This window comes from Pelophylax lessonae (genome assembly GCF_965119305.1).
Source record: "Pelophylax lessonae genome assembly, chromosome: 6".
NCBI lineage: Eukaryota > Metazoa > Chordata > Amphibia > Anura > Ranidae > Pelophylax > Pelophylax lessonae.
Window position 1 is genome coordinate 9,940,476 of NC_138773.1, and position 21,197 is coordinate 9,961,672.

The 21,197-nt window shown below is 46.4% G+C and overlaps 1 protein-coding gene across 1 annotated transcript; it reads right to left on the reverse strand.

The window, feature by feature from the left end:
* Window positions 1-1,580: 1,580 nt before the first annotated feature.
* Window positions 1,581-20,934, reverse strand: LOC309558204 (uncharacterized protein; the record flags this gene model as incomplete). The annotated part of the gene is made up of 4 exons (XM_082261224.1): window positions 1,581-2,128; window positions 11,241-11,314; window positions 16,752-16,875; window positions 20,619-20,934. The coding sequence occupies 4 exons, from the start codon at window positions 20,932-20,934 to the stop codon at window positions 1,581-1,583; spliced, it is 1,062 nt and encodes a 353-aa protein (XP_082117350.1).
* Window positions 20,935-21,197: the final 263 nt, after the last annotated feature.

Below are 21,197 nucleotides of genomic sequence, written 5' to 3' on the forward strand. Positions count from 1 at the left end.
GTGGAGGTGTAGAAGGTTTAGTGAAAGTCTAAAAGATTCCAGTGAGGTTTAGAAGATTCCGTGGAGGTGTAGAAGATTCCGCGGAGGTGTAGATGGTTCTGTGGAGGTGTAGATGGTTCTGTGGAGGTTTAGATGGTTCTGTGGAGATTTAGATGGTTCCATGGAGGTGTAGAAGATTCTGTGGAGGAGTAGATGGTTCTGTGTAGGTATAGTAGGTTCCATGGAGATGTAGAAGATTCTGTGGAGGAGTAGATGGTTCTGTGGAGTTATAGTAGGTTCCATGGAGGTGTAGAAGATAAGATTCTGTGGAGGTGTAGAAGATTTAGTGAAGGTGTAGAAGATTCCATGGAGGTGTAGATGATTCTGTGGAGGAGTAGATGGTTCTATGGAGGTATAGTAGGTTCCATGGAGGTGTAGAAGATTATGTGGAGGTGTAGAAGGTTTAGTGAAAGTCTAAAAGATTCCAGTGAGGTTTAGAAGATTCTGTGGAGGTGTAGAAGATTATGTAGACATGTAGAATATTCTGTGGAGGTAAAAAGGGTTTTGTGGAGGAGTAGACGGTTCTGTGGAGGTATAGTAGGTTCCATGGAGATGTAGAAGATTATGTGGAGGTGTAGAAGGTTTAGTGAAAGTCTAAAAGATTCCAGTGAGGTTTAGAAGATTATGTGGAGGCGTAGAAGATTCTGTGGAGGTGTAGAAGATTCCGTGGAGGTGTAGATGGTTCTGTGGAGGTTTAGATGGTTCTGTGGAGGTTTAGATGGTTCTGTGGAGATTTAGATGGTTCTGTGGAGGTGTAGAAGATTCTGTGGAGGTGTAGAATATTTTATTGAGGAGTAAATAGCTCTGTGGAGGTGTAGAAGATTCTGTGGAGGTGTAGAAGATTTAGTGGAGATGTAGTAGATTCCATGGGGTGTAGAAGATTGTGTGGAGTTGTAGAAGGTTTTGTGGAGGAGTAGATGGTTATGTGGAGGTGTAGAGGATTAATTAGAGGTGTAGAAAATTCTGTGGAGGTGTAGAAGGTTTTGTGGAGGAGTAGTGGGTTCCATGGAGATGTAGAAGATTCTGTGGAGGTTTAGAAGATTTAGTGGAGGTGTAGAGGATTCCATAGAGGTGTAGAGGATTCCATAGAGGTGTAGAAGATTCCATGGAGGTGTAGAAGATTCTATGGAGGTGTAGAGGATTCCATAGAGGTGTAGAAGATTCCATGGAGGTGTAGAAGATTCCATGGAGGTGTAGACGATTTTGTGGAGATGTAGAAGGTTTTGTGGTGGAGTAGATGGTCTGTGGAGGTGTAGAAGATGTTTTGGAGGAGAAGATGGTTCTGTGGAGGTATAGATGGTTAAGTGGAGGTGTTGAAGATTCTGTGGAGGTTTAGAAGATTCTGTGGAGGTGGAGAACAGTGCTACAGAATGTACTGCTCAGTATTAGGCTTGTGTCTTTTAGTAGAAAGGGACACCTCTTTTTATACTCCACCATTGGAAAGACTTTCCCCTGAAGCTTCCATATATAACCAAATATAGCACAAATATTTTTTTTCTAGAATCCCTATAATGTTTTTGAGTAATAATTATTTATGATTTCTACTTCTTCTTCCCAAACAATCCAAACAATTTCTTGCCTCCTTTGGCCTTGGCTTCCTGTTGTGCTCGGATTTCCTCCTCATATCTGGCTTTGTCAGTTGATCTCTGCCTCTCCAACTCTTCTCTCCGTTTCCTCAGTGCAGCTTCTTCAGCTTCTCTTCTCCTCTGTCTCTCTCTTTCTAACTCTTCTCCTTGTCTTTTCATTTCTTTTTCCCTCATTGCTCTTTCCAAGGCTTTCTTTCTCTCCAGACTTTCCTGCTCCATCATCTTCTCTCGCTGGTGAACATAATTCAAGACAAACTGTTTGCGGTCATTCATCTCCTTCACTGGATTCCTTGTCTGATGTTCTACCCGGAACTGAGCATCTTTAATGACTTCCTGTAGGAACTTCAGCACTTCCTCGTGTCTTCCTCTGGTTTTAAAGTGGTCTTCATGGGTGTAATTTTCAAATGCAAAAATCCTTTCTATGCCCATGTCCCTGAAAGAGGACTCAACGCTAGTTAAGTTTCCATAGGTCTTGTGGGTGAGAACCACAATGGGATAGATCCCTGGAAGGAGAAGAGAAAGGAATTACATTCAAATATAGAAGAGTTCAAATGCATTGGTCATGTGTGTAGAACCCTCCTAGGTAGGCACTAGGATTAGTTAGAATTAGTTGTGGCTCACTGTGTTCAGTGGAACTGTATTTTTGCTAGGTAAATTTAGCTTGTCTCACTGTAACCAGCATGGCTGCCATGGTTGTGTTAGGTAAATGTAGTTGTGCTCAATGTAGGCAGTGCAGTGCAAAGTTTCTCCTTTACTGATGTGCATTTATGAGGCTGCACTAGTGGGTACTGATAGGTGGCACTAATAGGCACTGAGGAGCACTAATAGGTGGCACTGATGGGCAATGATAGGTAGCACAGATGGGTACTGATGAGGCAGCACTGCTGGGCCCTAAAGAGGAAGTACTGATGAAGAGGCACTGATAGGTGGCACACATGGGTATGGATGAGGAGGCACTGGTGGTCCCTAAATAGGAAGTACTAATAAGGAGGCACTAATGAGGAGGCACTGATAGGTGGCACAGATGGGTACTGATGAAGCGGCACTGATGGGCCCTAAAGAAGAAGTACTGATGAGGAGGCACTGATAGGTGGCACAGATGGGAACTGATGAGGCGGCACTGGTAGGCCCTAAAAACAAACCACTGATGAGGAGGCACTGATAGGTGGCACCGATGGACTCTAATAGGTGGCACTGATGGACTCTAATAGGCGTCACTGAAGGGCAATGATAGGTGGCTTTGAAGGACAATGATAGGTGGTACTGATAGGCAGCACTGATGGACTCTAATAGGTGACACTGATGGGCTCTAATAGGCGGCACTGATGGGCTCTAATAGGCGGCACTGAAGGGCAATGATAGGTGGCACTGATAGGCAGCACTGATAGCTGGCACAGATGAGCACTGATACACCCATGTAGGTGGCACTGATAGGCGGCACTGATGGACTCTAATAGGTGGCACTGATGGGCTCTAATAGGCAGCACTGATGGGCTCTAATGGGCGGCACTGATGGGCAATGATAGGTGGCACTGATAGGCAGCACTGATGGGCTCTAATAAGCCACACTGAAGGGCAATGATAGGTGGCACTGATAGGCAGCACTGATAGCTGCCATAGATGAGCACTGATACACCCACGTAGGGGCCACTGATAGATGCTAATAGGCAGCACTGCTAGGTTACACTTATGGGCACTGATTGGCAGAACTGGTTGAACTGCATTGATAATCAGGACACTGACAATCAGTATCCTGATTATCAGTGCCAATGTCCCTTTACCTTAAGCTGATTATCAGTTCTCTCCTTCTCTCCTCACACTGTCAGCTTGTGTTTATATCCATGATCAGGTGTTATGGAACACAGCTGATCACATGGGAATCGGCCGCTGTGATTGGCCCTGTACCCCGATCTGTGATCACTGAGTCTGAAGGACTCAGTGATCACAGGGCACGCTGCCCATGCATCACGGGGGGTGCACAGGCAGTGCGATCACAGGAGGACATCCATGTACGCCCTCCTGACAAATTAAGCCTACAATAGCTATAGTGCGGGCGGGAAGGGGTTCAATTGATGTAATAAAGATTGTTGATTTTTTTAAACATATTTTGCTGTAAATGTTTGTCCATTGGAGGGGTATTTATAGTCCCATCATACATCTATTTTTGAATCATGGGATGTAGGAAATCATTTTAGCCTAGGGTAGAAACCAGGAAGACACAGAAAAAATGTAACAAAAAAAAAGTATAACACAAGTTTAATGATATATTGTCCTATTTATTTACCAATGTTAGCAACATAAGGATTATAAATAGTTTTATGTTAATTGAGAGAGTTTAGTTTTGTTTAATTCCTGTTGTGTCTGTGTGGGTAAGGCCCCTTTCACACTTTTGCGACCTAAAAGTTTGGCGCAATTTTTTGGGTGCAGTTTTTGCCACAATTTTGACCCAATTTTGACTGGACTTGAAGCAATGCCTGTGTAATCCTGAGGTTTATGGACCTCAAAATGCATCAAAGTCAGACCAAAGGAGTGCAGGGACTACTTTGAAGTTGTTGCGACTTGAAGTTGCTCAGATTTGAATTGTACTCATTGGAAATCATGGAGTAAGACTTGTCATGTGACTTTGCCTTCCCAAGTCCCAGGACAAGTCGGACATGTGTGAAAGGGGCCTAAGATGTAGGCCCCTATCGCACCTGTGCAACTTGTCATGCAACTTTGGACATCAGAGTTGCAGGACATGTCGTTCCCCAAGTTTTCCTATAACACCCATTCATATATGTGCAACTTAAAGTTGCAGCAACTTCAAAGTAGTCCAATGCATTACTTTGGTCCGACTTTCATGCAAATTAAGATCCATAGACTTCAATGGTAACCCTCAGAAGTTGAGTCATACCTGAATGTTATGCAATGCAACTTGTGTGCAACAGTTGCCAATTAACCACTTGCCGACCGCTCACTGAGCTTGTACTGCGGCAAAGTGGCTCGTTATCATCCAGCGACGTAGACCTACGTCGCTGGATCCCGCCCCCTCTCGGCGGCGGGAGCACACCGACGGAGGCTCGCTCCCGCTGTATTCAGACACAGGGGGAGTCGTGCCTGGGGAGGAGAGGCGGTGATCACCACCGCTCTTCCCCGATCGTCGGGGATCGAGTGAGGAAATCCGCCCACTTGTGTAAACAAAGTGGGCGGATCTCCTATGTGACAGACAAGGACAGATTACAGGATTCATCATAGCTGAACCTGCGATCTGTGTCTGTGTCACACAATCCCCTCCCCCCACACACGTCAGTAATCATGAGGCATACATTTAACCCCTTGATCACCAATAAAGTTAACTCCTTCCTTGCCAGTGTCATTATTACAGTGACAGTGCATATTTATAGCACTGATTACTGTAGTAATAACACTGGTCCCCCCAAAAGTGTCAAAAATGTCAGTTAGGGGTCCGATCTGTCCGCCGCAATGTCGCAGTACCGCAAAAAAAATCGCAGATCGCCGCCATTACTAGTAAAAAAAAATAAACAATAAAAATGACATAAATCTTTCCCGTAGTTAGTAGACGCAATAACTTTTGCGCAAACCAATCAATATACACTTATTGTGATTTTTTTTTTTACCAAAAATATGTAGCAGAAAACAAATTGGCCTAAAATGTTAAAAAATTTTGATTTTTAATTTTTTTGGGAATGTATCAGAATGTAAAAAATATTGTTTTTTTTTTTTTTTCAAAATTGTCGCTCTTTTTTTCAAAAATTTAAAATCGCACAGGTGATTAAATACCACCAAAAGAAAGCTCTATTTGTGGGGAAAAAAGGAGGTCAATTTAATTTGGGTACAGTGTCGCACCGACCGCGCAATTGTCCGTTAAAGTAACGCAGTGCCGAATCACAAAATATAGCCTGGTCAGAAATGGGGTAAAATCTTCCGGTTATAAAGCGGTTAAAAATACGCTCTTTGAGGATTTTTTTGTCAAAGACATGTAGCTAAATACATTTTGGCCTAAATATATGACAAAAATTGAATATATTGGATATTTTTTAACTGTCAAAGTAGAAAATGTAACTTTTTTCGCAAAGTTTTCGCTATTTTTTTATTAATATCGCAAAAAATGAAAAGCGCACAGGTGATCAAATACCACCAAAAGGAAGCTCTGTTTGTGGGGAAAAAAAGGACGTCAATTTTGTTTGGGTACAGGGTTGCCTGACCGTGCAATTGTCGGTTAAATTCGCGCAGTGCCAAGTTGCAAAAAGTGGCCTGGACGTAAAGCAGGAAAATCCTCCGGTGGTAAAGTGGTTAAAACTTGTCAAAGCCAAAGTTGTATCCAAGCAGTGTTAATATTGTTGACTAAAATATTTTCGTCCACTAAATTAATACTTCTTTACTCAACTAAAATGCATTTTGAGGTCCGCAGATATAGGTACTGGTTCAAGTTCAGTCAAAATCGCGGTAAAAATCACAACAAAATTGCGGTAGAATTGCGTGACTTTTAGGTGGCCTAAGTGTGAAAGGGGCCGAAATCCTAAATGGCTTTTTAGTCAACAGCCTATAATTAAAACTAAATTGAAATTTGATGTAAAAATTAACACTGCACCAAAGTTGCACCAATGTTGCACTCCAAAGTCAGTGCAATTTTGGAGTTGAGATGTGGGAAAGGGGCCGTACAGAGAAATCGAATTATTAGGGCGCAGACAACAATAAAAAAGGCAAAGTTTTTAAACCCTTTGTTTTCTCTACAAAATAAAAATTAACAATTTTTGACTGGGGAAGATGATAAGTGAAGACGTTGGTGGCCATAATGGTCATTCCTGTATATTAACCACTTCTGGACCGGAAGGATTTGCCCCCTTAACCACTTTACCACCGGAGGATTTTGCTGTCTTCCGTCCAGGCCACTTTTTGCGATTCGGCACTGTGCGACTTCAACTGACAATTGCGTGGTCGTGCGACGCCGTACCCAAACGAAATTTACGTCCTTTTTTTCCCACAAACAGAGCTTTCTTTTGGTGGTATTTGATCACCTGTGCGATTTTTACTTTTTGCGCTATAAACAAAAAAAGAGCGTTTATTTTGAAAAAATAACAATATTTTTAACATTTTTTTATATGAAATTCCCCCCAAAAAAGATGTAAAAAACAATTTTTTTAAAAATTTTTGGCCAATTTGTTTTCTGCTACATATGTTTGGTAAAAAAAAATCGCAATAAGCGTATTTTGATTGGTTTGCGCAAAAGTTATTGCGTTTACTAACAAAGGGAAAGATTTCTGTCATTTTTGGTGTTTTTTTTTTTTAACGCGTAATGGCGGCGATCTGCGATTTTTTTTGCGGGACTGCGACATTGCGGCAGACAGATCGGACCCTTGACTGACATTTTTGACACTTTTGGGGTTACCAGTGACATTACTGCAGTAATCAGTGCTATATATATGCACTGTTACTGTAAAAATGACACTGGCAGGGAAGGGGTTAATTTTATTGGAGAGGGAGGGGTTAATGTATGCCTGGTGCTTACTGACGTGTAGGGGGGGAGGTGACTGTGTGAGTCATGGACAGATCGGATGTCCAGCTATGCTGAACAGTCCGATCTGTCACTCCCTGTCACTATGGAGATCCGCCCTCGATCCCCGACGATCGCCGCTGCTCCTCCCCTGGCCCGACTCCCGCTGTGAATGAAAACAGCGGGAGCGAGCCTCCGGCGGCGCGCAAGCGCCGCCCAGAAGGGGGAGTGTCTGACGACGTAGTACTACGTCGTCAGATGATAACGAGCCACTCTGCCGCAGTAATATTACTGTGAGCAGACGTAAAGTGGTTAATGACCAGGCCATTTTTTGTGATTCAGCACTGCGTTACTTTAACTTACAATTGCGCAGTCGTGCAACGCTGTACTCAAATAAAATGTATGTCCTTTTTTTCCCACAAATAGAGATTTCTTTTGGTGGTATTTGATCACCTCTGCAATTATTATTTTTTGCGCTATAAACAAAAAAAGAGCGACAATTCTGAAAAAAAAAACAATGTTTTTCATTTTCACATTCCCAATAAAAAAATTAAAAATCAAAAATTGTCATCATTTTAGGCCAATTTGTTTTCTGCTGCATTTTTTTGGTAAAAATAATCCCAATAAGCGTATTTTGATTGGTTTGCGCAAAAGTTATCGCGTCTACAAACCAGGGGAAAGATTTAAGTCAGTTTTATTTATTTTTTACTAGTAATCGTAGCGATCTAGTAATTAGCGGGACTGCGACATTGCGGCGGACAGATCAGACCCCTAACTGACATTTTTGACACTTTTGGGGGAACCAGTGACATTACTACAGTAATCAGTGCTAAAAATATGCACTGTTAGGGTCCTTTCACATGGTCAGCGTCCGACGAGGTCCATTCTTTGCTCACCAGGGGATCGATCCGCTGATCCCCGCTGAGCAGCGGATGACAGCTCCGTCTCCGCTCTGTGTGCAGAGAGGGAGGTGTCAGATCCCTGCTGTTCTCTATGGGGAATCGGATGAGAACGCTGGATGGATAGAAAATAGGGTTTCCATCCATCCAGATTTCACGGACAGGATCGGAATCGGATAGCAGCGGGTGTCAGCAGAGATGTCTCCACTGACACCTGCTGCCCAATAGGATCAGGTCCGCCTGAAAAACTGACAGGCGGATCTGATCGGATCACCAGTGTGAAAGGACCCTTACTGTACTAATGACACTGGCAGGGAAGGGGTTAACACCAGGGGTGCTCAAAGGTTAATTGTGAGCCTAGGGAGTGCTTTCTATCTGTATGGGGGAGGGACTTGTGAAATGATCACAGAGATCTGTGTTCCTATATAGAAGGATCACAGGGGCTCTGTGATCATTTCAGAGAGAACGACGGTCTGCTGTGTTTACAACAGTGGACCGTCCTTCTCTCTCAGCGGGGAGCAATCGCGGGTGCCCGGCGGGCAATTGGGGCCGCCGGTCCCATGGATCGGCATCCCCTCTGCCTGGTGGGGAATGGGAGCTCGCCATGGGCGGCGCGCGCTCGCCCCCCAGCACCACTCCCGTGAAGCGACATATCCATACGCCGGTTCACGTAGCCGAGCCAGCCTGCCGCAGTATATATGACAAGCCAGCCTGCCACAGTATACATGACGAGCCAGCCTGCCACAGTATATATGACGAGCCAGCCTGCCACAGTATATATGACAAGCCAGCCTGCCACAGTATATATGACGAGCCAGCCTGCCACAGTATATATGACAAGCCAGCCTGCCACAGTATACATGACGAGCCAGCCTGCCGCAGTATATATGACAAGCCAGCCTGCCACAGTATATATGACGAGCTAGCCTGCCACAGTATATATGACGAGCCAGCCTGCCACAGTATATATGACGAGCCAGCCTGCCGCAGTATATATGACGAGCCAGCCTGCCACAGTATATATGACGAGCCAGCCTGCCACAGTATATATGACAAGCCAGCCTGCCACAGTATACATGACGAGCCAGCCTGCCGCAGTATATATGACAAGCCAGCCTGCCACAGTATATATGACGAGCTAGCCTGCCACAGTATATATGACGAGCCAGCCTGCCACAGTATATATGACGAGCCAGCCTGCCGCAGTATATATGACGAGCCAGCCTGCCGCAGTATACATGACGAGCCAGCCTGCCACAGTATATATGACGAGCCAGCCTGCCACAGTATATATGACGAGCCAGCCTGCCGCAGTATACATGACGAGCCAGCCTGCCACAGTATATATGACGAGCCAGCCTGCCACAGTATATATGACGAGCCAGCCTGCCACAGTATATATGACGAGCCAGCCTGCCACAGTATATATGACGAGCCAGCCTGCCGCAGTATATATGACGAGCCAGCCTGCCACAGTATATATGACGAGCCAGCCTGCCACAGTATATATGACGAGCCAGCCTGCCACAGTATATATGACGAGCCAGCCTGCCGCAGTATATATGACGAGCCAGCCTGCCACAGTATATATGACAAGCCAGCCTGCCACAGTATATATGACGAGCCAGCCTGCTGCAGTATATATGACGAGCCAGCCTGCCACAGTATATATGACGAGCCAGCCTGCTGCAGTATATATGACGAGCCAGCCTGCCGCAGTATATATGACGAGCCAGCCTGCCACAGTATATATGACAAGCCAGCCTGCCGCAGTATATATGACAAGCCAGCCTGCCACAGTATATATGACGAGCCAGCCTGCCACAGTATACATGACGAGCCAGCCTGCCACAGTATATATGACGAGCCAGCCTGCCACAGTATATATGACGAGCCAGCCTGCCGCAGTATATATGACGAGCCAGCCTGCCACAGTATATATGACGAGCCAGCCTGCCACAGTATATATGACGAGCCAGCCTGCCACAGTATACATGACGAGCCAGCCTGCCACAGTATATATGACGAGCCAGCCTGCCACAGTATATATGACGAGCCAGCCTGCCACAGTATATATGACGAGCCAGCCTGCCGCAGTATATATGACGAGCCAGCCTGCCGCAGTATATATGACGAGCCAGCCTGCCACAGTATATATGACAAGCCAGCCTGCCGCAGTATATATGACAAGCCAGCCTGCCGCAGTATATATGACGAGCCAGCCTGCCACAGTATACATGACGAGCCAGCCTGCCACAGTATATATGACGAGCCAGCCTGCCACAGTATATATGACGAGCCAGCCTGCCGCAGTATATATGACGAGCCAGCCTGCCGCAGTATATATGACGAGCCAGCCTGCCACAGTATATATGACGAGCCAGCCTGCCGCAGTATATATGACGAGCCAGCCCGCCGCAGTATATATGACGAGCCAGCCTGCCACAGTATATATGACGAGCCAGCCTGCCACAGTATATATGACGAGCCAGCCCGCTACAGTATATATGACGAGCCAGCCTGCCACAGTATATATGACAAGCCAGCCTGCCACAGTATATATGACGAGCCAGCCTGCCGCAGTATATATGACGAGCCAGCCTGCCACAGTATATATGACGAGCCAGCCTGCCACAGTATATATGACGAGCCAGCCTGCCACAGTATATATGACGAGCCAGCCTGCCGCAGTATATATGACGAGCCAGCCTGCCACAGTATATATGACGAGCCAGCCTGCCACAGTATATATGACGAGCCAGCCTGCCGCAGTATATATGACGAGCCAGCCTGCCACAGTATATATGACGAGCCAGCCTGCCGCAGTATATATGACGAGCCAGCCTGCCACAGTATATATGACGAGCCAGCCTGCCGCAGTATATATGACGAGCCAGCCTGCCACAGTATACATGACGAGCCAGCCTGCCGCAGTATATATATGACGAGCCAGCCTGCCGCAGTATATATGATGAGCCAGCCTGCCACAGTATATATGACGAGCCAGCCTGCCGCAGTATATATGATGAGCCAGCCTGCCGCAGTATATATGTGGTTAGCAGCAGTGAATCCTGCATGTACAGATGCCGGGAGGTGTTTGGAAAATCCCTATTACTTCTATAGCAGAGAGAAGATTGGATGGCAAGCAAAGAGAGAAACGTTTGAAACATTTGTCATCTTTTGTTTCAAATTTTATTTCAGAGAAAAAAAGTTACAACTTACCAGTCAGCTCTCTGGCTGTATGAAGAACGCTCTTCAATTCATTCATTTCCTCGGGGGCAATTATGTGCTTCACACTAAACAAGAAGGATGAAGACAATCATTTCTAAAGCTAGACAGACAGTATTATACAATAGGGTTATAGGGTTACACCCAATAAGGTACTATAAAGCCTCTAAAACAGTGGCGGCTGGTGCTCCATGGGCCGGGGGGGCAGCAGACGGACCGCACCATACCCCCCCCCAACCACACCAGGCTGCACACCATACACCCCCCCCCCCCCCCCCGTCACTGGCTCACTCACCCTGCCTGGATATGTGGAGGGAGGGCAGGCAGCAAACTGCGGCAGCTTCGGCTTCTTTCCCCTCAGTCTCTTGCGTCTCATCCCTCCTCCTCCATGGCCAATGGCATGGCTTCTCCTTTCGGCCAATCAGGAAATGGGTCTCCTGATTGGCCAGGGGGAGGATCCGTGTGACAATAGCTAATATTCGTTCGCTATTGTCAAAAAACTGTTGGGCTCGGGCGTAGTGCTCTGCGCCCCGATCCCACCTTTTTTTTTTTAGCCTATTAGAGCCTCTGGCTCTAATCACCTGCTAAGAAAAAAAGAAAAGCCCCATTGAACTCCATGCGTCTGGCGCCCTGCATGTAGATTAGGGGGACGGACGCATGGATAGGGGGGCGGCGCCCCTGCGCCCCCAATGCACCAGCTGCCCCTGCTTTAAAATGAACACCAGGCACCCACATAAATACACCAACAAATACATATATTTTACCTGCCAACGATTTACAGTACTGTGCAAAAGTTTAAGGCAGATGTGAAGGAATGCTTTCAAAAATTTATATTTTATTATTTTATTTTTTTTATCAATTCACAAAACGCAAGCAGTGAGCGAACTGAAGAACAATTTAAATCAAATAAACATTTGGTGTGACCACCCCTTTGGCTTCAAACCAGCATCAAGTCTTACACTTGCAAACTTTGCACACTTACACAAAGTCAGAGATTTTGTAGAATTAGAGTCAGGCTTATATTTAACCAATTACACCAAGCAGGTGCTAATGATCATCAATATCATACGTAGGTTGAAACAAAGTCATTAACTGAAACAGAAAGAGCTGTTTAAGTCCCAGTTCACACTGCCACAACTTGTCAGGCGACTTGGTCGCCTGACAAGTCATGCTCCATTCTGTGCAATGGAACCATTCTAATCAGAGCGACTCAAGTCGCTTAGACTTAGAAAAAGATTCCTGCACTACTTTGGGGCGAAATCGGAGTGGCTTGCATTGACTTCTATTAGAGAAGCGGTTTGCAAGCCACAATGAAGTCGTGCTGCACAGGGCGGCTCAAAGTCGAGGAGACTTTGAGTCGCCCCAGTGTGAACCGGCTCTAAGTGACTTAGAGTTATTGTAAAGTCTTGTTTTAATTTTTTTTTCCAATAAAAGTAACAAACATGTAATACTTGCCTCCTCTGTGCAGTGGATTTGCACAGAGCAGCCCAGATCCTCCTCTTCTCAGGTCCTTCTTTGGCTCTCCTGGCCCCTCCTTTCCTTTAAGTGCCCCCCCCCCCACAGTAAGCAGCCCAAGCCAAATCACAGCCCCGTGTATCCATTCAGACACAGAGCTGCAGTTCACCCCCACCCCTCTCTCTCCTCATTGGCTAATGGACTTTGATTGACAGCAGTGGGAGCCAATGAGGAGGTTAGTCTCAGATGGCTGAAACAATTGTGGACATCACTGGATTGAGAGGGGGTTCAGGTAAGTGTTAGGGGGGCTGAGGAGGGCTGCTGCACACAGAAGGCTTTTTATCTTAATGAATAGAATGCATTAGGATAAAAAAAAAACCTTCTGACTTTACAACTACTTTAAAAGTGGGTGAGGAACAGCCAAACTCTGCTACTAAGGGGAGGTTGTGGAAGACTTTCATGTCATTGGTCATACACCATGGCAAGACTGACAACATTTAGGGCTCCCGGACCAAATAAAGCAAGAGCCTCCTGTCAGACCCTGCCCATGACCCGCCCCTGATCCTGCCCCCTACATTTTGCACAAAGTACAACTTCTGAATTTTTAAAATGGAACCTGGAGGGAGGTCACTCTCTAACGTTGTCCCTTAGAGACTAAAAAGGAGTCTAATGGGACCTGGAGGGGGGTCTCTCTCTAGCAGTGTCTATTAGACAGTCTGTTAGAAAGCGTCCCCTCCAAGCCCTATTAGAGTCTACAACAGAGTCTAATGGGACCTGGAGGGGGGGTCTCTCTCTAACAGTGTCCATTAGAGACTACAAAGGAGTCTAATAGGACCTGGGGCGGGTGGGGTCTCTCTAGCAGAGGCCCTTTCTGTGTCCATTATAGATTCTATTAAAAAGATTCCCCCCCCCATGTTTAATTAGAGAAGCAGCATCACCAGTGCCCATCAGTGCAGCCTGGTCAGTGCCTATCAATGCAGCCTCACCTGTGCCTATCAATTAAGTCTCACCAGTGCCCATCAACGCAGCCTCATCAGTGCTCATTAATGCAGCCTCATCAGCGCCCATCAATGCAGCCTCACCAGTGCCCATCACCACAGCCTCACCAGTGCCCATCAGTGCAGCCTGGTCAGTGCCTATCAATGCAGCCTCACCAGTTTCCATCAATTAAGCCTCCCCAGTGCCCATCAACGTAGCCTCACCAGTGCCCATCATTGCAGTCTCAAAAGTGCCCATTAATGCAGTCTGATCAGTGCCCATCAATGCAGCCTCAATCAGTGCCCATCAATGCAGCCTAATTATGGCATATCAATGTAACCTTACCAGTGCCCCTTTAATGTAGCCTCACCAGTGCGCATCAATGCACCCTCACCAGTGCCAACCAATGCAGCCTCACCAGTGCCCATCAATGCAGCCTGATCAGTGCCCATTATTGCAGCCTCATCAGTGCCCCATCAATGTCCTGTGTGAAGAATTGCTGGTTGTTAAAGTGGAGTTCCGGCCTCGGGGGTCAAATTTAGATAAGAATACCCCCGGGACAGTCAGGGCTAGTACATTCCATAATGGATAGCCTCTGAACTGCCCCGGGTCGCACTTACCTGTAAGAAGAAATACTTACCTTGGAAAGTTCTTCTCCAGCGCCGCCATCTCAGGTATGGGCAGTTGAAGCCAGCGCGTCCTCTTCTGCGGCCTCTTCGGTGACGTCGCAGTCCCACAATGCACTGCACCAGCCCCGCTCGTCACTTCCGGTGCAGGCGAGGCATCCCTGCACAGCTTCTGGGCATGCCCAGAAGCTGTTTAGCACCATCTAGTGGCTATTAAAACGAAACAACGTACAGGCACATCATTTTGCACAATAGCGTCACTTTGCCGCAGTATATACACGGCAGCTGGTCAGCAAGTGGGCAAAGTGTTACCAAGCCCACAACAGTAAAATCAGTCTGAATACGCAGTAAAGCATGCTTGTTATAATTACTGTGGAACCTAAGGGGTTGAAAATTGTTACTTGCAAAATATAGATAAAATTCATATTTTACATTTACATTGTTGTTCATTTGCCCACTTTTAGAATTAAATGTGAGCAATATATTTCCTAAATCAACACACCAAGTGAAAGCTTTACTTGTCCTTAAAAAAAACTTTATTCAGGTAGACGAATTGGAAACACATTTATTGCTAAGTTAACCCCCACATGCTAAAGTTGCTGAATTTGGTCTGGACATGTACTGTAGGCAGGGCTGGCCCTACCATGGGTCCCACTAGGTCCCAGGGGCGTAACTACAGGGGTTGCATTTGCAACCGGGCCCCCATGCTCCAGGGGGCCTGTGCGGCTCCCCTGTACACCTGGATAGGAGGGGCGTTGGGGGCAGCATGTAGAGAAATCACTGTCCTCCTTTTTCCTCCTGTACCTGCAGGAGGAAAATGGAGGAGATTGGTTCCTCTGTATGCTGCCCCCGCCACTCCTCCTATCCAGTTCACTTGTGTTCTGCTGTCTCTGGGCCCCTGTGTGCTCCTTTCCCTCTCCTGCCGGCTGCTGTAGGGGATGTGTCACAATAAAGAACCAGGAAGGGGTCGATAAATATGTAATTTACCAGCTCCTTCCTTTTCTGATTGGACAGAGTCATAGTCAGTGACATTGTAAAAAATAAAATAAAATGATAAAAAATAATACAATTAAAATATCAAAAAATACTGGCACCAGTGGGTTCACAAAGGTCACACTTGCGACCGGGTCATGGCATTCCACCTTCGTGGGTGAGGCCTTAAGATGGCAGGAACGGGGCCCACTGCAGAACTTCTGAAAGGGTCCCGCTGCAGGACTGTAATAAAGGGCCCTGCAATGAGATTAAAGGGACCCAGGGTCAGTGGGAAGAGCCCCAGGCTTGAAGGGAAGGGCCCTGGCCAAGGATCCGGCGGGCCCTTCATGGTTTCTTGCACCGGGGCCCTGAAGGTTCTAGTTACGCCTCAGCTGGGTCCATTGGACCCAGGCGGAACTTGGAGAGGGGCGGCAAATTGACGCCCAAGATTTTTTTCCCAGCAGTTTTGTGGGTCATCGGTTTGTGACGTGTTACGGGCGGCATTTCCCCATCTCATACTGCCGCCCATAGTGCAAACTGATGAGTATGAGGCGGCGGAGTGTCTCTGGGGGGAACGCACCACGTGAAATTGTGGTGTGTGCAATGACATCAGACATCAGCGCACTCCATCTCACGCAGGGCAGGCTGGGCAGACACAGGAGTGACAGGAGGACTAAGGACAGACAGCAGGTGTTTGGTGGAATAACAGTATATAATATTTTTAAAATGTTATATTCATATAAAATAATGGATGTGGCGACCTTTTGGTGGCCATGATTTTTTTTTTTTTGGATGGAGGGGGCAGCATTTAATTTTTGGACCAAGGCAGCACAATATCTTGGGCCAGCCCTGACTGCAGCGCTGTATTTTGGCCTAGGCCGACAAGGCCCAGGCCTAGGGCAGCACTTTGGTGGGGGGGGGGCTGGTCAGCAAAACAAAAAGTGCCCCCCACCTCCACCTGAGACTCTATTGGCCACTGGTTGCTAGAGCTACCTGGCATCTATAAACCAGTGACATAATGGCCGTGACTCCCTGGCCCTGCCCATAATTCAAAGTGAAGGATGATTTAACTTCCTTCTCTCTCTCCCTCCTCCTCCCCCCCCCTACCCTCTCACCCCCACCCCATCACCCCCCTCTCGTGAGATCTCAGGGGTTCATGCTGAGATTTGCAGTCCTTTAATTTTGGAGAGAGTCATATCTGTTAAATAGGAAGAGGTGGGGCACATTTACATAAGGGGGGGGCGCCCAATTTTAACCTTGCCTAGGGCAGCACAAAACCAAAATACACCACTGCCTGACTGTAGGTATCAATGACCAATGATCATGAGGAGGTTAATGTCTAGTCAAGAACAGTTGCGCTTGAAGTCAAATGTAATTTTGTAACCATATTGGAGGCACAGATGTGCAAAAATGATCTTATTTTTATTGAATTGAAATCAGAGCTTTAAAAATGAAGGAGTCGCCCCCTACTTACCTGTGTACAAAGACCGGGGCAATGAAATCGGAGTCTTTCACTAATTTCTCTGACTTAACAATTCTGTCAACAAGTCCGAACCCCTTGGTAAATTCCACTTCTCTCCCCAACGGAAGCAGATTACCTGGAAGGAAGAAGACTCTTAAAGTGGAGTTCCACCCATTTTTAATAGGTTGGAATACATAGATCTATGTAATCCCCTTTAAAACGGCTTTTACCGATGGAAACTTTTTTTTTTTTTGCTAGTAAATACCTTACTTTCGGCTTTATTCCTCCTCTCCTCACTTCCGGGTCCGATCGGCGATGACGTCATTCGGTGATTCGCAGTGTCTGCTGGGATGTATTCTATTCCAGAAATCTCGCAGTAGCTGTATCTGTACTGAGCCGTGCCTGCCCCGCCTCCGCCCCGCCTCCTCTCACTGAGTTGCATTGTATGAATGTATTAAGGCCGTTTTCTGCCCCGCCTCCTCTCATTTAGTTGTATTGCATACAATAGTAGCTGTATCTGTACTGAGCCGTGCCTGCCCCGCCTCCGCCCTGCCTTCTCTCATTGAGTTGCATTGTATGAATGTATTAAGGCCGTTTTCTGCCCCGCCCCGCCTTCTCTCATTTAGTTGTATTGCATACAATAGTAGCTGTATCTGTACTGAGCCGTGCCTGCCCCGCCTCCGCCCCGCCTCCTCTCATTGAGTTGCATTGTATGAATGTATTAAGGCTGTTCTCTGCCCCGCCTCCGCCACGCCTCCTCTCATTGAGTTGTATTGCATACAATACAACTCAATGAGAGGAGGCGGGGCGGAGGCGGGGCAGAGAACAGCCTTAATACATTGCATACAATACAACTCAATGAGAGGAGGCGGGGCGGAGGCGGGGCAGAGAACAGCCTTAATACATTGCATACAATACAACTCAATGAGAGGAGGCGGGGCGGAGGCGGGGCAGAGAACAGCCTTAATACATTGCATACAATACAACTCAATGAGAGGAGGCGGGGCGGAGGCGGGGCAGGCACGGCTCAGTACAGATACAGCTACTGCGAGATGTCTGGAATAGAATACATCCCAGCAGACACTGCGAATCGCCGAACAGACCCGGAAGTGAGGAGAGAAGGAATAAAGCCGAAATTAAGGTATTTACTAGCAAAAAAAAAAAAGTTTCCATTGGTAAAAGCCGTTTTAAAGGGGATTACATAGATCTAAAGTTCCAAAAATGGGTGGAACTCCACTTTAATTATTGGTTATGAACAACTCTTCATCAAAACTTCTAAATCAAAAAATACTTGGAAACAAAATCAACCTGACCCTGAAAGTAAGATTGGGGCAATGGATGCAAAGTGAAGTAATTAGGGTCACTCCTATGCTCTCTCCTCCAACCAGATGGCTCCCTGTACATAGTGGAACATTTTGATTGGCTTACGGTGCTACCCCTCCCTCTCTCGAGGACAAAGACAACAATGTCCATAAAGACATACATGAATGAGCGAGTTTGGGATGGAGGAACTTGATTGGCCTGCACAGAGTCCTGACCTCAACCCAGTAGAACACCTTTGGGACAAGAGAGCCAGGCCTTCTCTCCAACATCAGCGCCTGACCTCACAAATGGGCTTCTGGAAGAATGGTCAAAGATTCCCATAGACACTCCTAAACCTTGTGGACAGCCTTCACGGCTGAATCGCAAAAAATGGCCTGGTCATACCTTCCGGTCCCTAAAGTGGTTAAGTGGGGTAAACCTTCTGGAGGTCATATTTTACTGGATGATTTTTGAACCACATGTTTTTATTATTAATAAGAAATGTTTATGTTGTTATATGATCACTTAGGGTTTATTCATTCACTACAGTTCTCTTTATCTTACTACATTGCACTATCTTGTATTATACTTATGTTTGAAGGAACAGCGCACAATTTATTTAAGGTTATAACTATTATTAGAAGGATTGAGTACACTTGGTAGGTGGTTGCAGCAGTTCCAAGCATGTTCGCAGTTATCTATTAATTCATTTATTCATATATTTAGCAGCGCATGAGTTTACCAACTTAATTGTGTGTCAGATATAGTACACCGGGGGTGTCAAACTCAATTTAATCGCAGGCCGCACCAGAATTATGATTGCCCTCAAAAGGGCCGGTTGTATCTGTAAGACTAGACGTTCAGAGCATCCCCTACCCTTACATAAGATGTCAAGAGCCTCCCCACCAAGGGCCAATTGTGTCTGTAAGACTAGATGACCAGAGCATCCCCTACCCTTACATAAGATGTCAAGAGCCTACCCACCAAGGGCCAATTGTATCTGTAAGACTAGATGTCCAGGGCATCCTCTACCTTTACATAAGATGTCAAAAGCCTCCCCACCAAGGGCCAATTGTATCTGTAAGACTAGACGTTCAGAGCATCCCCTACCCTTACATAAGATGTCAAGAGCCTACCCACCAAGGGCCAATTGTATCTGTAAGACTAGATGTCCAGGGCATCCTCTACCTTTACATAAGATGTCAAAAGCCTCCCCACCAAGGGCCAATTGTATCTGTAAGACTAGACGTTCAGAGCATCCCCTACCCTTACATAAGATGTCAAGAGCCTCCCCACCAAGGGCCAATTGTATCTGTAAGACTAGACGTTCAGAGCATCCCCTACCCTTACATAAGATGTCAAGAGCCTCCCCACCAAGGGCCAATTGTATCTGTAAGACTAGATGACCAGGGCATCCCCTACCCTTACATAAGATGTCAAGAGCCTCCCCACCATGGGCCAATTGTATCTGTAAGACTAGACGTTCAGAGTATCCCCTACCCTTACATAAGATGTCAAGAGCCTCCCCACCAAGGGCTAATTGTATCTGTAAGACTAGATGACCAGAGCATCCCCTACCCTTACATAAGATGTCAAGAGCTTCCCCACCATCAGAACTGGAGTCCCCCACCCAGACCCGGGAGAAGGTAATCTTGAGCCCAGGGCGAACATGCTAAACCCCTCCCCCCCAACTTCAGATCCCTCCCAGCAAAATCTTCTTCCCCCATCCCCCCTCCAAACACAGATCCCCCTAGATCACCACTTTTAGCACCCCCTCCCCGCCAGATTTCCTCTCCTAGAACAATACTTACTCCCTGCCACCCCCCAAATTCTTCCTTTCAACACATATCCCCTCCCCCTATTCTCCTTGTGGCGCCCCCAACCTCCACAGTGCCCAGGGCACCCGCCGCTCCTGCCCACCCCTTGTCCCGGCCCTGCCCCCCACCCTCTCTTACATCACTGTGCACCCCTCTTACCTTGTGCTGCTGCTGGGAAGAAGCTGGAGGCATTTCTGGAAAGCAGAAAGTACAGGGTCTATAGGAGGACCAGAGTAGGGCTGGAGCTCTCCTGCAGCTGCAGGTGAGGTATGAGGGCCACATGAAATGACCTGGAGGGCCAGGTTCAGCCCGCGGGCCTTGTGTTTGACACATGTGTAGTACACCTACCATTGAATTCTGAATAATCCTAAAAGGATGTCTAACACGAGCTGGATGCACCTGAAAGTACACTGTATTTGCCCCCACAAGCCCTTATACTTGTAGCAAGCTGTCTATTATTTTTACATGTTGGATAACTTTTTTACAAAATACGTGAGATCCAAGTGTTGTTTTTAATGACTGTGACAAATTTTGGGAACCACTGACTTGTATGTTGCATTGAAATGCAATTTTTAAAGCATATTTCCTGGCCACAGCAACCAACCCGGCCAATTTCCACCGACCACTTTAGAACTTCATAGAAAACAAACTGCTACAGTATCATTCATGGGATTATTTCCCCCATCTTCTAATTTTAAAGTTTCTCATGTTATACTTCAGTTCTACAAACAATGTAATCATTTGATCTATTCACACTCACCAAGCTGGGCAAAGATCTCTCCACTCCCATATCCATCCAGTTTCGGCAATCCTCGATTATCCACCAACATGATGTTACTTGTGAGTTTATGTGGAATTCGCTCCGTTGTCTGGCCTCCATATCCTTCGTTTGCCTTTGCCCAGTTCTGGTATTCACCATCTTGCCAGACGTATATACAGGTGTTAATGAATGAGGACTTTCCATGTCCCGCCAACCCAAACAACTGGATGAGGCATCGGTTGAAGCCCTGGTTGCCCTTTTTACATTTATCAAAGCTAAAATCATTAATGATGCGTTTAAGCTCGTCCATATCCATGTCTACCACCCGGAATTATGTCTTTCTTCTGACTGCCGTGAATGGAAACTCCAATGGTTTTCGTCTTTATACTTTGAAAAATAACTTCCTACTAATTTTCAACTGATAGTTTATCTACAGCAATTACCTTAAGGTTGTTCCTTATTGCCTGAAGTCTAAAGTACAAAGAGTAAAGTCATTAAAGTTACAGCTAAAAGGAAAGTTCTAGGATTTCCTCCTACAGCCTTCGTCATGGGAGAAACAATCACTCAATAACTAGAAAA